The sequence below is a fragment of the Pan paniscus genome, chromosome 7 (genome assembly GCF_029289425.2).
Source record: "Pan paniscus chromosome 7, NHGRI_mPanPan1-v2.0_pri, whole genome shotgun sequence".
Classification (NCBI taxonomy): Eukaryota; Metazoa; Chordata; class Mammalia; order Primates; family Hominidae; genus Pan; species Pan paniscus.
The window spans coordinates 102522411-102539882 of NC_073256.2; the positions used below are offsets into that span (position 1 = coordinate 102522411).

The 17472-nt window shown below is 49.7% G+C and overlaps 1 protein-coding gene across 1 annotated transcript; it reads right to left on the reverse strand.

The window, feature by feature from the left end:
- Positions 1–11960: 11960 nt before the first annotated feature.
- Positions 11961–14033, reverse strand: LOC129398443 (exonuclease GOR). Its single transcript, XM_055116001.2, has one exon. The coding sequence runs from the start codon at positions 14031–14033 to the stop codon at positions 11961–11963; it is 2073 nt and encodes a 690-aa protein (XP_054971976.2).
- Between the last annotated feature and the right edge of the window lie 3439 nt (positions 14034–17472).

Genomic DNA, 17472 nt, shown 5'->3' on the forward strand with positions numbered 1-17472 from the left:
TGGTGTGTTGCACCCATTCACTAGTCATTTACATTAGGTATATCTCTTAATGCTATCCCTCCCCCTCCCCCCGCCCATGACAGGCCACGGTGTGTGATGTTCCCCTTTCTGTGTCCAAGCGTTCTCATACTTCAATTCCCACCTATGAATGAGAACATGCGGTGTTTGCTTTTTTTGTCCTTGCGATAGTTTGCTAAGAATGATGGTTTCCAGCTTCATCCGTGTCCCTCCAAAGGGGATGAACTCATGCTTTTTCATGGCTGCATAGTATTCCATGGTGTATTTGTGCCACATTTTCTTAATCCAGTCTATCATTGATGGACATCTGGGTTGGTTCCAAGTCTTTGCTACTGTGAATGGTGCCGCAATAAACATACGTCTGCGTGTGTCCTTTTAGCAGCATGATTTCTAATCCTATGGGTATATATACCCAGCAATGGGATGGCTGGGTCAAACGGTATTTCTATTTCGAGATCCTTGAGGATTCGCCACACTATCTTCCACTACCGTTGAACTAGTTTACAGTCCCACCAACAGTGTAAAAGTGTTCCTATTTGTCCACTACCTCTCCAGCACCTGTTGTTTCCTGACTTTTTAATGATCGCTATTCTAACTGGTGTGAGATGATATCTCATTGCGGATTTGATTTGCATTTCTCTGATGGCCAGTTTTGATGAGCATTTTTTCATGTGTCTGTTGGCTGCATAAATGTCTTCTTTTGAGAAGTGTCTCTTCATATCCTTCCCCCACTTGTTGATGGGCTTGTTTGGTTTTTCTTGTAACTCTGTTTGAGGTCTTAGTAGATTCTGGATATTAGCCTTTTGTCAGATGAGTAGATTGCAAAAATGTTCTCCCTTTCTGCAGGATGCCTGTTCACTCTCATGGGAGTTTCTTTAGCTATGCAGAACGTCTTTAGTGTAATTAGATGCTGTTTGTCAATGTTGGCTTTCGTTGCCATTGCTTTTGGCGTTTTAGACATGAGGTCCTTGCCCATGCCTTTGTCCTCAATGGTATTGGCTGGGTTTTCTCCTAGGGTTTGTATGGTTTAAGATCTAACATTTAAGTCTTTCATCTGTCTTGAATTAATTTTTGTACAAGGTGTAAGGAAGGGATCCGATTTCAGCTTTCGACATATGGCTAGCCTGTTTTCCCAGCACCATTTTTTTAAATAGGGAATCCTTTCCCCATTTCTTGTTTTTGTCAGGTTTGTCAAAGATCAGATGGTTGTAGATGTGTCGTATTATTTCTGAGGGCTCTATTCTGTTCCATTGGTCTACGGTAACCAAAACGGCAACCGATAGCATGCTCTTTGGTTACTGTAGCCTTCTACTGTAGCTTGAAGTCGGACAGCTTGATGCCTCCATCTTTGTTCTTTTGGCTTAGGATTATGTTGGCAGTGGGGGCCGTTTTGTGGTTCCAGATGAGCTTTAAAGCAGTTTTTTCCAGTTCTGTGAAGAAAGTCATTGGTAGTTTGATGGGGATGGCATTGAATCTATAATTTACCTTGGGCAGTATGGCCATTTTCACGATATTGATTCTTCCAATCCGTGATGGTGGAATATTCTTCCATTTGTTTGTCTCCTCTTTTAGTTCGTGGAGCAATGCTTTGTAGTTCTCCTTGAAGAGGTCCTTCACATCCCTTGTTAGTTGGATTCCTAGGCATTTTATTCTCTTTGAAGCAATTGTGAATGGGAGCTCACTCATGATTTGGCTCTCTGTTTGCCTCTTATTGGTGTATAAGAATGCTTGTGATTTTTGCACCTCGATTTTGTATCCTGAGACTTTGCTGAAGTTGCTTATCAGCTTAAGGAGATTTTGGACTGAGACGATGGGGTTTTCTAAATATTCAATCATGTCATCTGCAAACAGGGACAATTTGACTTCCTCTTTTCCTAATTGATTTCTCTTTATTTCTTTCTCCTGCCTGATTGCCCTGGGCAGAAGTTCCAACACTATGTTGAATAGGAGTGGTGAGAGAGGGCATCCCTGTCTTGTGGCAGTTTGCAAAGGGAATGCTTCCACTTTTTGCCCATTCAGTATGATATTGGCTGTGGGTTTGCCCTAAATAGCCCGTATTATTTTGGGAGATGTCCCATCAATACCTAATTTATTGAGAGTTTTTGGCATGAAGGGCTGTTGAATTTTGTCGAAGGCCTTTTCTGCATCTGTTGAGATAATCACGTGGTTTCTGTCTTTGGTCCTGATTATACGCTGGATTATGTTTATTGTTTTGCATATGTTGGACCAGCCTTGCATGTCAGGGATGAAGCCCACTTCATCATGATGGATAAGCTCTTTGATGTGCTGCTGGATTCGGTTTTCCAGTATTTTATGGAGGATTTTCCCATCGATGTTCCTCAGGGACATAGGCCTAAAATTCTCTTTTTGGGTTGTGTCTCTCTCAGGCTTTGGGATCAGGATGATGCCGGCCTCATGAAATGAGTGAGGGAGGATTCCCTCTTTTTCTGTTGATTGGAATAGTTTCAGAAGGCATGGTACCAGCTCCTCCTTGTCCTTCTGGTAGAATTCGGCTGTGAATCCGTCTGGTCCTGGAGTTTTATTGCTTGATAGGCTGTTAATTATTGCCTCAATTTCAGAGCCTGTTAGTGGTCTACTCAGGCATTCAACTTCTTCCTGGTTTACTCTGGGGAGGTTGTATGCGTCCAGGAATTTATCCATTTCTTCTAGATTTTCTAGTTCATTAGCTTAGAGGTGCTGATAGTATTGTCTGATGGTAGTTTGTATTTCTGTGGGATCGGTGGTGATATCCCCTTTATCATTTTTTACTGCATCTGTTTGATTCTTCTTTCTTTTCTTAGTCTTGCTAGTGCTCTATCAATTTTGTTGATCACTGCAAAAAACCCGCTCCTGGATTCATTGATTTGTTGAAGGGTTTATTGTGTCTCTATCTCCATCAGTTCTGCTCGGATCTTAGTTATTTCTTGCCTTCTGCTAGTTTTTGAATGTGTTTGCTCTTGCTTCTCTCATTCTTTTAATGGTGATGTTAGGGTATGCATTTTTGATTTTTCCTGCTTTCTCTCGTGGGCAATTAGTGCTATAAATTTCCCTCTACACACTGCTTTAAATGTGACGCAGAGATTCTGGTATGTTGTGCCTTTGTTTTCATTGGTTTCAGAAAATATCTTTCTTTCTCCCTTCATTTCGTTATGTACCCAGTACTCATTAAGGAGCAGGGTGTCCGGTTTCCATGCAGTTGAGCGGTTTTGAGTGAGTTTCTTTATCCTGAGGTCTACTTTGATTGCAATGTGGTCTGAGAGACCGTTTGTAGTAATTTCTGTTATTTTACATTTACTGAGGAGTGCTTTACATCCAACTATGTGGTCAATGTGGAAATAAGTGTGATGTGGTGCTGAGAAGCATGTATATTCTGTGGATTTGGGGTGGAGCGTTCTGTAGATGTCTCCTAGGTCCGCTTGGTGCAGAGCTGAGTTCAATTCCTGGATATCCTTTTTAGATTTCTGTCTCGTTGGTCTGTCTAATGTTTACAGAGGGCTGTTAAAGTTTCCCATGATTATGATGTGGGAGTCTAAGTCTCTTTTGATCACACTTTAAAGATCAAAAGGTAGAAGCGCAAAGACATTATCTGTGCAATATTAGAAACCTAGTAAGTGGTGGAATTTGGCCTTGAACCCAGATATCTAACTCCAGAGCCTAAGTGCTTCACCCACCTCACTGTGGTGCCTCTCGAGAAAAACAGGTAAGCACACATTCAGAAAGCTGGTGGGCCGGGGGGCTGGCCTTGTACTCAGAGGCCATGGAAGTCCCACGTGGGGTGGCTAGTGGTGTAAGGACAGAGGTCTCGGATGGGCAGAGGGATGTGGACAGGCGCGAGGGGGCGCGGCAGGGACTCGGGGGACTGGGAGTGGCGGCTCGGTGCTGCGGGAGGCGCTTAGTGGAAGGACAGAGGTCTGGGAAGGGCAGAGGGATGGGGACAGGCCCGAGGGTCCGCGGCAGGGATTCCGGGGGACTGGGAGTGGCCGGTTGGGGTTACTCTTGGCTTTTTGCCCTCTCCTGCCGTCGACTGCTCCGGTTTCTTTGGCCTTGCGGCGAGGTGGACAGGGTGAGCTCTCGGGACTGATGGCGGTTGTGGAAGGGGCCTGGGGCCAAGGACAGGCCAGGGCGGCGGGAGAGGCGGACCGGTGGCGTGGCTGGATCTGGGCGCGCTGTCGGACCTTCCACATCACCAGCTGCAGGCAGGCGTTTGCGTCCTCGCTGGAGTTGTGGCCGTCCTGGCTGTCCTGGATGATCTGTCCCAGGTAGTCGGCCGCGAGATTCCTGAGGGAACGCTTGTAGGGGAAACCCAGGTAGTGCGGGAAGAGCACGGCCGTGTCCACCACGGTGCTGTGGATGAGCTTCAGGGCCAGCAGATCGCTCTCCAGGCTGTGCCCGATGAGGATGGTTTGGGCGCTGAAAAAGCTCAGCAGGATGGCTTGCACTTGGGGCAAGGTGATGCTCGTCTTGGCGACGTCGGCCTCGGTGACTCCGGAAAACCTGGTGTTGTAGTCCACGATCTCGTTGTCGGGCTTGACGAAGGTGTCGTACACCACTCGCATGTCGGCGTCCACCACGGTGACGCGGGTCAGCTCTAGGCCATGCGTGGTGTAGCACATCTCACAGTCCAAGGCGTAGATTCCTGGATAAGCGTCTCTGGACAACTCTTTCTTGAAGGTCTCCACGAAGCCATCGAGGCTGTCCTTGCGGCCGTCCCGCACGTGCTGCTTTGCCACCTGGCAGCCCACAGAGCCAGGAGCAGCTGCACAGCAGGTGTACTGGCTAACCCGGCCTCCAGCCACCTGGCTCGAGCGGACCCGCCCCCAGTGATAATAACTCAACTGGTCGCGTACACAGCGGCCCGAGGAGGACACCAGGTACTCGGTGCCACAACGGCAGCAGACCCTGCAGGAGGAGTCGCCGGGCCCCTTCCCCTGGCCAGTGAAGAGGACGGCGCCTCCGGGCCGCTCGGGGTGCGGGAAGGGGTAGCCGTTCTCCTCGAGCTGGTCCTGGCTGAGCAGGAACTCCTGGAGGCGGCTGTACAGGGCGGCCCTGCTGAGGCCCGGCATGGAGCTGGGGGTCAGGCCCTTCAGTCTCTTGAGGGTGTTCAGGACCACGTTCACGTACCTGTTCTTGTTGGGGCTGCAGTCGTAGGCCACCTTCTCCTCGTTCAGCGCCTTCTCCTCGGCCTCCTGCTTGGAGGCGCAGAACTTGAGACACTCTTCGGTGAACAGTTGGAGATAGCCTCGGCGGAGGACGGTGGGGACTTGGCACCCAGACCTTCGGAGGACAATAGGTTTCTTCAAACTCGGTAAGGATGGACGACGGACGATTCGCTTAGAGCTGATGGTGGTGGTGGTCTTGCATGCCATCCCGGACCTGTTGCGCGTCTTCCCTGGCTGTCTGCCGACCTTGGAGCCACTGGAGCGTTGGCTGCTGCTGGCCACGCGGGTTCTCTTGGCATCTGTGCAACCTGTGACCAAGCAAGGGCTGGAAGACTGGGCGATCGTCTTCCTCTTCCTGGGGGCTGAGATGCGGACTCCCGAGGGCCTCTCTGTCAGCCTTGGGGCGGCTGGCAAGCAGCAGGCCGATCCCCTCTGTGCAGGGAAGTAGCACGCCTCCGTCACCACCTTGGGACACGCTGGGGGCACCGCCGGACCCCTGTTCTGGGGCTCCGCCTGGATGTCCACAAATGCGGAGGCCTGGTTGTGCATCTGGGGCACCCGGAGCCCGAAGCTCTGGGCAGGCTGATGAGAGGGCAGGGGGAATTCTGGAGCCTCGAGGGCCGCCTCCTCGGCCACCTTCTTAGCTTCTGGGTATCCAGGTGGGAACCAGCAGGGAGCTGTGGCTCGCAACATCTTGCTGCCTTCGGGAGCACCGGCCTGGCTCTGCTCCGCTCCCAACTGGCGGCTTCTTGCCTCCAGGGCCGCCTCCTCGGCCACCTTCTTAGCTTCTGGGTATCCAGGTGGGAACCAGCAGGGAGCTGTGGCTCGCAACATCTTGCTGCCTTCGGGAGCACCGGCCTGGCTCTGCTCCTCTCCCAACTGGCGGCTTCAATGAGTGCCGCGGCCGCCACCCGTCGCCTTTATAGACGCACAGGGCAGAGTGGGTGGGACTTCTCCTTGATAGGTTGCTGCTTCCATCCAATCACACTGAGCCTCATCTTCCAGCAGACTCCAGCTTGGGAATGCCTCGAGGGGTGCACTAATGGAATCAACTGGAACTCCTGGTTGCTAACCTTGGAGCTAGGTTGCTTTTCCTGAGTTAATTAACTGTCCCTGCAGGGCAGTCCTATAATGGCTACTGGAATTGGGCCACCTAGGATTCATTTCAGCGTCAGGGAGTTTGGTCAACTTGCTTGGGCCCACACAGCACCCCATGGAGCCAGGACTGGGCCAGCAGTCTGCTGCATGCTGCAGGGCAGGATCTCTCTGGGGTTGCGTTTCCCTGCTCTCTGCACTCCTCCGCTGCGGGCAAATTGAGGACAGGAAGTGGACCGCACCCACTTCTCTCCCACGACTTGGGCAATGTTCAACACAGGGGTTCTTCAAAAGGTTCATAGAAAATGCACATGGTGAAGAAACTATGCATGGGTTTCCACTGGTTTGCACTCAAATAAACTTGTCCGAACTTCTTATAACCTTTCTGAACTAGATCGAGTTTGAGGCACTGAGAAGGATGAGACATCCACTGAAAAGGACTCCTATCAGAGCAACATGAATTCCACGAAAATTGCAGCAAGAGCAAACATCAAATTTCTGGTGAAGCTTGGGTGGAAGAATGAAGAAATCATTGATGTTTTCACAAAAGCTTCTAAGGACACTACCCCAAAGAAATGAACTCTTTACGAATGTATAGCTTGTTTCAAGAAGAGGTGAGAAGATGTGGGAGATGAATCCTGCAGTGGCTGTGAAACCACTGTGCCCAGATCAGCTGCAGTTACGACGAGAGCTATCAGTGGAAATTTTAAACAGGAGGGATCACGATCCTGACGCATCCCTCTGACAAATTGTAACCGGAAGTTGGAACATGGCTTTACCAATATGACCTCGAAGGCAAAGCATCATCAAAGCGACGGCTACCGAGAGGTGGCAGTGGTCCAGTCAAAGGAAAAGGAGGCCAGTCAGGAGCCAACATCATGGCATCAGTGTTTTGGGACACTCAAGGCATTTTGCTTGTTGACTTTCTGAAGGGCCAAACATCTGCTTATTAGGAGAGTGTTCCGAGAAGCTTAGAGAAAGCTTTGGTAGAAACATGCTGGGAAAGTCTCACTAGATCCCTGTTCACCACCTCAGTGCTCTGCTCATTCCTCTCATCAAACAAGGGCAATTGTGTCAGTTTCAATGGGCAGTCCTTAGGAATGCACCTTACGGGCTGCTTTCATTCCTTCTAAATTCTTTTTGTTTCCTAATTATACAAAGTCTCCTTGCCTTGCTTGGAAAGATGAGAGAAAGTCTCCTTGCCTTGCTTGGACAGATGAGAGATGAGATCCTCCTCTTCTCTCCCAGGACAGAATGGTCAGACTTGAGTTTCCTTTCTCCTCACTCTTCTCCTCCTTGAGGGAGGTGCTGTGCCGGACAGACCTGCTCCCGTGTCTAGACACGGGTAGACTCGTTGAAGATCCTCACAGGCAATCCTCCTTGGGGTCAAAGGGGAAGGATTTATTTCTTCAGGGCTCAGTAGTCCTCATCCTTACGCGCACCTTCACCAGCCCAGGGCGGGGTAGCGGAGGGTGAAAGGGCGTGGCTCACAGCCCGTTTCTTCCGCTCGGGCGTCTCCTGGGAGGAACCCTTGTCCAGTGAGCGGGTCTTCGTCTCCACCAAATTCCCTAGGGGGACATTTCTGGCAGCCCTTCTTGTTCAGCAGCTTACGGGGGTCAGGTGGACCTCTGCTAGGCACCAGCCTGAAGCCCTTACTCCATTTCAGCTATTTTGGCAGTTGCCTAGGTGACTTTTGAACCTCATTACCCAGAACAGCCAACGGAGGAGGGGTGAGAAGAGTGGCCGTCTGGGTTTGCCGCATCGTGCTGCCTTACAGGAGTTGTGCAGTCTTCGGTTGTGTGATACTTCACCTGGCTGATTTCTGGGAATGCCTCCACAAATTCGCTAAATTCAGTAGCTTTTGCCTTCCAAGATTCACCTGGTTGGTGTGTTGCACCCATTCACTAGTCATTTATATTAGGTATATCTCTTAATGCTATCCCTCCCCCTCCCCCCGCCCATGACAGGCCCCGGTGTGTGATGTTCCCCTTTCTGTGTCCAAGCGTTCTCATACTTCAATTCCCACCTATGAATGAGAACATGCGGTGTTTGCTTTCTTTGTCCTTGCGATAGTTTGCTAAGAATGATGGTTTCCAGCTTCATCCGTGTCCCTCCAAAGGGGATGAACTCATGCTTTTTCATGGCTGCATAGTATTCCATGGTGTATTTGTGCCACATTTTCTTAATCCAGTCTATCATTGATGGACATCTGTGTTGGTTCCAAGTCTTTGCTACTGTGAATGGTGCCGCAATAAACATACTTCTGCGTGTGTCCTTTCAGAAGCATGATTTCTAATCCTATGGGTATATATACCCAGCAATGGGATGGCTGGGTCAAATGGTATTTCTATTTCGAGATCCTTGAGGATTCGCCACACTATCTTCCACTACCGTTGAACTAGTTTACAGTCCCACCAACAGTGTAAAAGTGTTCCTATTTGTCCACTACCTCTCCAGCACCTGTTGTTTCCTGACTTTTTAATGATCGCTATTCTAACTGGTGTGAGATGATATCTCATTGCGGATTTGATTTGCATTTCTCTGATGGCCAGTTTTGATGAGCATTTTTTCATGTGTCTGTTGGCTGCATAAATGTCTTCTTTTGAGAAGTGTCTCTTCATAACCTTCCCCCACTTGTTGATGGGCTTGTTTGGTTTTTCTTGTAACTCTGTTTGAGGTCTTAGTAGATTCTGGATATTAGCCTTTTGTCAGATGAGTAGATTGCAAAAATGTTCTCCCTTTCTGCAGGATGCCTGTTCACTCTCATGGGAGTTTCTTTAGCTATGCAGAACGTCTTTAGTGTAATTAGATGCTGTTTGTCAATGTTGGCTTTCGTTGCCATTGCTTTTGGCGTTTTAGACATGAGGTCCTTGCCCATGCCTTTGTCCTCAATGGTATTGGCTGGGTTTTCTCCTAGGGTTTGTATGGTTTAAGATCTAACATTTAAGTCTTTCATCTGTCTTGAATTAATTTTTGTACAAGGTGTAAGGAAGGGATCCGATATCAGCTTTCGACATATGGCTAGCCTGTTTTCCCAGCACCATTTTTTTAAATAGGGAATCCTTTCCCCATTTCTTGTTTTTGTCAGGTTTGTCAAAGATCAGATGGTTGTAGATGTGTCGTATTATTTCTGAGGGCTCTATTCTGTTCCATTGGTCTACGGTAACCAAAACGGCAACCGATAGCATGCTCTTTGGTTACTGTAGCCTTCTACTGTAGCTTGAAGTCGGACAGCTTGATGCCTCCATCTTTGTTCTTTTGGCTTAGGATTATGTTGGCAGTGGGGGCCGTTTTGTGGTTCCATATGAGCTTTAAAGCAGTTTTTTCCAGTTCTGTGAAGAAAGTCATTGGTAGTTTGATGGGGATGGCATTGAATCTATAATTTACCTTGGGCAGTATGGCCATTTTCACGATATTGATTCTTCCAATCCGTGATGGTGGAATATTCTTCCATTTGTTTGTCTCCTCTTTTAGTTCGTGGAGCAATGCTTTGTAGTTCTCCTTGAAGAGGTCCTTCACATCCCTTGTTAGTTGGATTCCTAGGCATTTTATTCTCTTTGAAGCAATTGTGAATGGGAGCTCACTCATGATTTGGCTCTCTGTTTGCCTCTTATTGGTGTATAAGAATGCTTGTGATTTTTGCACCTCGATTTTGTATCCTGAGACTTTGCTGAAGTTGCTTATCAGCTTAAGGAGATTTTGGACTGAGACGATGGGGTTTTCTAAATATTCAATCATGTCATCTGCAAACAGGGACAATTTGACTTCCTCTTTTCCTAATTGATTTCTCTTTATTTCTTTCTCCTGCCTGATTGCCCTGGGCAGAAGTTCCAACACTATGTTGAATAGGAGTGGTGAGAGAGGGCATCCCTGTCTTGTGGCAGTTTGCAAAGGGAATGCTTCCACTTTTTGCCCATTCAGTATGATATTGGCTGTGGGTTTGCCCTAAATAGCCCGTATTATTTTGGGAGATGTCCCATCAATACCTAATTTATTGAGAGTTTTTGGCATGAAGGGCTGTTGAATTTTGTCAAAGGCCTTTTCTGCATCTGTTGAGATAATCACGTGGTTTCTGTCTTTGGTCCTGATTATACGCTGGATTATGTTTATTGTTTTGCATATGTTGGACCAGCCTTGCATGTCAGGGATGAAGCCCACTTCATCATGATGGATAAGCTCTTTGATGTGCTGCTGGATTCGGTTTTCCAGTATTTTATGGAGGATTTTCCCATCGATGTTCCTCAGGGACATAGGCCTAAAATTCTCTTTTTGGGTTGTGTCTCTCTCAGGCTTTGGGATCAGGATGATGCCGGCCTCATGAAATGAGTGAGGGAGGATTCCCTCTTTTTCTGTTGATTGGAATAGTTTCAGAAGGCATGGTACCAGCTCCTCCTTGTCCTTCTGGTAGAATTCGGCTGTGAATCCGTCTGGTCCTGGAGTTTTATTGCTTGATAGGCTGTTAATTATTGCCTCAATTTCAGAGCCTGTTAGTGGTCTACTCAGGCATTCAACTTCTTCCTGGTTTACTCTGGGGAGGTTGTATGCGTCCAGGAATTTATCCATTTCTTCTAGATTTTCTAGTTCATTAGCTTAGAGGTGCTGATAGTATTGTCTGATGGTAGTTTGTATTTCTGTGGGATCGGTGGTGATATCCCCTTTATCATTTTTTACTGCATCTGTTTGATTCTTCTTTCTTTTCTTCTTTCTTAGTCTTGCTAGTGCTCTATCAATTTTGTTGATCACTGCAAAAAACCCGCTCCTGGAATCATTGATTTGTTGAAGGGTTTATTGTGTCTCTATCTCCATCAGTTCTGCTCGGATCTTAGTTATTTCTTGCCTTCTGCTAGTTTTTGAATGTGTTTGCTCTTGCTTCTCTCATTCTTTTAATGGTGATGTTAGGGTATGCATTTTTGATTTTTCCTGCTTTCTCTCGTGGGCAATTAGTGCTATAAATTTCCCTCTACACACTGCTTTAAATGTGACGCAGAGATTCTGGTATGTTGTGCCTTTGTTTTCATTGGTTTCAGAAAATATCTTTCTTTCTCCCTTCATTTCGTTATGTACCCAGTACTCATTAAGGAGCAGGGTGTCCGGTTTCCATGCAGTTGAGCGGTTTTGAGTGAGTTTCTTTATCCTGAGGTCTACTTTGATTGCAATGTGGTCTGAGAGACCGTTTGTAGTAATTTCTGTTATTTTACATTTACTGAGGAGTGCTTTACTTCCAACTATGTGGTCAATGTGGAAATAAGTGTGATGTGGTGCTGAGAAGCATGTATATTCTGTCGATTTGGTGTGGAGCGTTCTGTAGATGTCTCCTAGGTCCGCTTGGTGCAGAGCTGAGTTCAATTCCTGGATATCCTTTTTAGATTTCTGTCTCGTTGGTCTGTCTAATGTTTACAGAGGGCTGTTAAAGTTTCCCATGATTATGATGTGGGAGTCTAAGTCTCTTTTGATCACACTTTAAAGATCAAAAGGTAGAAGCGCAAAGACATTATCTGTGCAATATTAGAAACCTAGTAAGTGGTGGAATTTGGCCTTGAACCCAGATATCTAACTCCAGAGCCTAAGTGCTTCACCCACCTCACTGTGGTGCCTCTCGAGAAAAACAGGTAAGCACACATTCAGAAAGCTGGTGGGCCGGGGGGCTGGCCTTGTACTCAGAGGCCATGGAAGTCCCACGTGGGGTGGCTAGTGGTGTAAGGACAGAGGTCTCGGATGGGCAGAGGGATGTGGACAGGCGCGAGGGGGCGCGGCAGGGACTCGGGGGACTGGGAGTGGCGGCTCGGTGCTGCGGGAGGCGATTAGTGGAAGGACAGAGGTCTGGGAAGGGCAGAGGGATGGGGACAGGCCCGAGGGTCCGCGGCAGGGATTCCGGGGGACTGGGAGTGGCCGGTTGGGGTTACTCTTGGCTTTTTGCCCTCTCCTGCCGTCGACTGCTCCGGTTTCTTTGGCCTTGCGGCGAGGTGGACAGGGTGAGCTCTCAGGACTGATGGCGGTTGTGGAAGGGGCCTGGGGCCAAGGACAGGCCAGGGCGGCGGGAGAGGCGGACCGGTGGCGTGGCTGGATCTGGGCGCGCTGTCGGACCTTCCACATCACCAGCTGCAGGCAGGCGTTTGCGTCCTCGCTGGAGTTGTGGCCGTCCTGGCTGTCCTGGATGATCTGTCCCAGGTAGTCGGCCGCGAGATTCCTGAGGGAACGCTTGTAGGGGAAACCCAGGTAGTGCGGGAAGAGCACGGCCGTGTCCACCACGGTGCTGTGGATGAGCTTCAGGGCCAGCAGATCGCTCTCCAGGCTGTGCCCGATGAGGATGGTTTGGGCGCTGAAAAAGCTCAGCAGGATGGCTTGCACTTGGGGCAAGGTGATGCTCGTCTTGGCGACGTCGGCCTCGGTGACTCCGGAAAACCTGGTGTTGTAGTCCACGATCTCGTTGTCGGGCTTGACGAAGGTGTCGTACACCACTCGCATGTCGGCGTCCACCACGGTGACGCGGGTCAGCTCTAGGCCATGCGTGGTGTAGCACATCTCACAGTCCAAGGCGTAGATTCCTGGATAAGCGTCTCTGGACAACTCTTTCTTGAAGGTCTCCACGAAGCCATCGAGGCTGTCCTTGCGGCCGTCCCGCACGTGCTGCTTTGCCACCTGGCAGCCCACAGAGCCAGGAGCAGCTGCACAGCAGGTGTACTGGCTAACCCGGCCTCCAGCCACCTGGCTCGAGCGGACCCGCCCCCAGTGATAATAACACAACTGGTCGCGTACACAGCGGCCCGAGGAGGACACCAGGTACTCGGTGCCACAACGGCAGCAGACCCTGCAGGAGGAGTCGCCGGGCCCCTTCCCCTGGCCAGTGAAGAGGACGGCGCCTCCGGGCCGCTCGGGGTGCGGGAAGGGGTAGCCGTTCTCCTCGAGCTGGTCCTGGCTGAGCAGGAACTCCTGGAGGCGGCTGTACAGGGCGGCCCTGCTGAGGCCCGGCATGGAGCTGGGGGTCAGGCCCTTCAGTCTCTTGAGGGTGTTCAGGACCACGTTCAGGTACCTGTTCTTGTTGGGGCTGCAGTCGTAGGCCACCTTCTCCTCGTTCAGCGCCTTCTCCTCGGCCTCCTGCTTGGAGGCGCAGAACTTGAGACACTCTTCGGTGAACAGTTGGAGATAGCCTCGGCGGAGGACGGTGGGGACTTGGCACCCAGACCTTCGGAGGACAATAGGTTTCTTCAAACTCGGTAAGGATGGACGACGGACGATTCGCTTAGAGCTGATGGTGGTGGTGGTCTTGCATGCCATCCCTGACCTGTTGCGCGTCTTCCCTGGCTGTCTGCCGACCTTGGAGCCACTGGAGCGTTGGCTGCTGCTGGCCACGCGGGTTCTCTTGGCATCTGTGCAACCTGTGACCAAGCAAGGGCTGGAAGACTGGGCGATCGTCTTCCTCTTCCTGGGGGCTGAGATGCGGACTCCCGAGGGCCTCTCTGTCAGCCTTGGGGCGGCTGGCAAGCAGCAGGCCGATCCCCTCTGTGCAGGGAAGTAGCACGCCTCCGTCACCACCTTGGGACACGCTGGGGGCACCGCCGGACCCCTGTTCTGGGGCTCCGCCTGGATGTCCACAAATGCGGAGGCCTGGTTGTGCATCTGGGGCACCCGGAGCCCGAAGCTCTGGGCAGGCTGATGAGAGGGCAGGGGGAATTCTGGAGCCTCGAGGGCCGCCTCCTCGGCCACCTTCTTAGCTTCTGGGTATCCAGGTGGGAACCAGCAGGGAGCTGTGGCTCGCAACATCTTGCTGCCTTCGGGAGCGCCGGCCTGGCTCTGCTCCGCTCCCAACTGGCGGCTTCTTGCATCCAGGGCCGCCTCCTCGGCCACCTTCTTAGCTTCTGGGTATCCAGGTGGGAACCAGCAGGGAGCTGTGGCTCGCAACATCTTGCTGCCTTCGGGAGCACCGGCCTGGCTCTGCTCCTCTCCCAACTGGCGGCTTCAATGAGTGCCGCGGCCGCCACCCGTCGCCTTTATAGACGCACAGGGCAGAGTGGGTGGGACTTCTCCTTGATAGGTTGGTGCTTCCATCCAATCACACTGAGCCTCATCTTCCACCAGACTCCAGCTTGGGAATGCCTCAAGGGGTGCACTAATGGAATCAACTGGAACTCCTGGTTGCTAACCTTGGAGCTAGGTTGCTTTTCCTGAGTTAATTAACTGTCCCTGCAGGGCAGTCCTATAATGGCTACTGGAATTGGGCCACCTAGGATTCATTTCAGCGTCAGGGAGTTTGGTCAACTTGCTTGGGCCCACACAGCACCCCATGGAGCCAGGACTGGGCCAGCAGTCTGCTGCATGCTGCAGGGCAGGATCTCTCTGGGGTTGCGTTTCCCTGCTCTCTGCACTCCTCCGCTGCGGGCAAATTGAGGACAGGAAGTGGACCGCACCCACTTCTCTCCCACGACTTGGGCAATGTTCAACACAGGGGTTCTTCAAAAGGTTCATAGAAAATGCACATGGTGAAGAAACTATGCATGGGTTTCCACTGGTTTGCACTCAAATAAACTTGTCCGAACTTCTTATAACCTTTCTGAACTGGATCGAGTTTGAGGCACTGAGAAGGATGAGACATCCACTGAAAAGGACTCCTATCAGAGCAACATGAATTCCACGAAAATTGCAGCAAGAGCAAACATCAAATTTCTGGTGAAGCTTGGGTGGATGAATGAAGAAATCATTGATGTTTTCACAAAAGCTTCTAAGGACACTACCCCAAAGAAATGAACTCTTTACGAATGTATAGCTTGTTTCAAGAAGAGGTGAGAAGATGTGGGAGATGAATCCTGCAGTGGCTGTGAAAACCACTGTGCCCAGATCAGCTGCAGTTACGACGAGAGCTATCAGTGGAAATTTTAAACAGGAGGGATCACGATCCTGACGCATCCCTCTGACAAATTGTAACCGGAAGTTGGAACATGGCTTTACCAATATGACCTCGAAGGCAAAGCATCATCAAAGCGACGGCTACCGAGAGGTGGCAGTGGTCCAGTCAAAGGTAAAGGAGGTCAGTCAGGAGCCAACATCATGGCATCAGTGTTTTGGGACACTCAAGGCATTTTGCTTGTTGACTTTCTGAAGGGCCAAACGTCTGCTTATTAGGAGAGTGTTCCGAGAAGCTTAGAGAAAGCTTTGGTAGAAACATGCTGGGAAAGTCTCACTAGATCCCTGTTCACCACCTCAGTGCTCTGCTCATTCCTCTCATCAAACAAGGGCAATTTTGTCAGTTTCAATGGGCAGTCCTTAGGAATGCACCTTACGGGCTGCTTTCATTCCTTCTAAATTCTTTTTGTTTCCTAATTATACAAAGTCTCCTTGCCTTGCTTGGAAAGATGAGAGAAAGTCTCCTTGCCTTGCTTGGACAGATGAGAGATGAGATCCTCCTCTTCTCTCCCAGGACAGAATGGTCAGACTTGAGTTTCCTTTCTCCTCACTCTTCTCCTCCTTGAGGGAGGTGCTGTGCCGGACAGACCTGCTCCCGTGTCTAGACACGGGTAGACTCGTTGAAGATCCTCACAGGCAATCCTCCTTGGGGTCAAAGGGGAAGGATTTATTTCTTCAGGGCTCAGTAGTCCTCATCCTTACGCGCACCTTCACCAGCCCAGGGCGGGGTAGCGGAGGGTGAAAGGGCGTGGCTCACAGCCCGTTTCTTCCGCTCGGGCGTCTCCTGGGAGGAACCCTTGTCCAGTGAGCGGGTCTTCGTCTCCACCAAATTCCCTAGGGGGACATTTCTGGCAGCCCTTCTTGTTCAGCAGCTTACGGGGGTCAGGTGGACCTCTGCTAGTCACCAGCCTGAAGCCCTTACTCCATTTCAGCTATTTTGGCAGTTGCCTAGGTGACTTTTGAACCTCATTACCCAGAACATCCAACGGAGGAGGGGTGAGAAGAGTGGCCGTCTGGGTTTGCCGCATCATGCTGCCTTACAGGAGTTGTGCAGTCTTCGGTTGTGTGATACTTCACCTGGCTGATTTCTGGGAATGCCTCCACAAATTCGCTAAATTCAGTAGCTTTTGCCTTCCAAGATTCACCTGGTTGGTGTGTTGCACCCATTCACTAGTCATTTACATTAGGTATATCTCTTAATGCTATCCCTCCCCCTCCCCCCGCCCATGACAGGCCCCGGTGTGTGATGTTCCCCTTTCTGTGTCCAAGCGTTCTCATACTTCAATTCCCACCTATGAATGAGAACATGCGGTGTTTGCTTTTTTTGTCCTTGCGATAGTTTGCTAAGAATGATGGTTTCCAGCTTCATCCATGTCCCTCCAAAGGGGATGAACTCATGCTTTTTCATGACTGCATAGTATTCCATGGTGTATTTGTGCCACATATTCTTAATCCAGTCTATCATTGATGGACATCTGGGTTGGTTCCAAGTCTTTGCTACTGTGAATGTTGCCGCAATAAACATACGTCTGCGTGTGTCCTTTCAGAAGCATGATTTCTAATCCTATGGGTATATATACCCAGCAATGGGATTGCTGGGTCAAATGGTATTTCTATTTCGAGATCCTTGAGGATTCGCCACACTATCTTCCACTACCGTTGAACTAGTTTACAGTCCCACCAACAGTGTAAAAGTGTTCCTATTTGTCCACTACCTCTCCAGCACCTGTTGTTTCCTGACTTTTTAATGATCGCTATTCTAACTGGTGTGAGATGATATCTCATTGCGGATTTGATTTGCATTTCTCTGATGGCCAGTTTTGATGAGCATTTTTTCATGTGTCTGTTGGCTGCATAAATGTCTTCTTTTGAGAAGTGTCTCTTCATATCCTTCCCCCACTTGTTGATGGGCTTGTTTGGTTTTTCTTGTAACTCTGTTTGAGGTCTTAGTAGATTCTGGATATTAGCCTTTTGTCAGATGAGTAGATTGCAAAAATTTTCTCCCTTTCTGCAGGATGCCTGTTCACTCTCATGGGAGTTTCTTTAGCTATGCAGAACGTCTTTAGTGTAATTAGATGCTGTTTGTCAATGTTGGCTTTCGTTGCCATTGCTTTTGGCGTTTTAGACATGAGGTCCTTGCCCATGCCTTTGTCCTCAATGGTATTGGCTGGGTTTTCTCCTAGGGTTTGTATGGTTTAAGATCTAACATTTAAGTCTTTCATCTGTCTTGAATTAATTTTTGTACAAGGTGTAAGGAAGGGATCCGATATCAGCTTTCGACATATGGCTAGCCTGTTTTCCC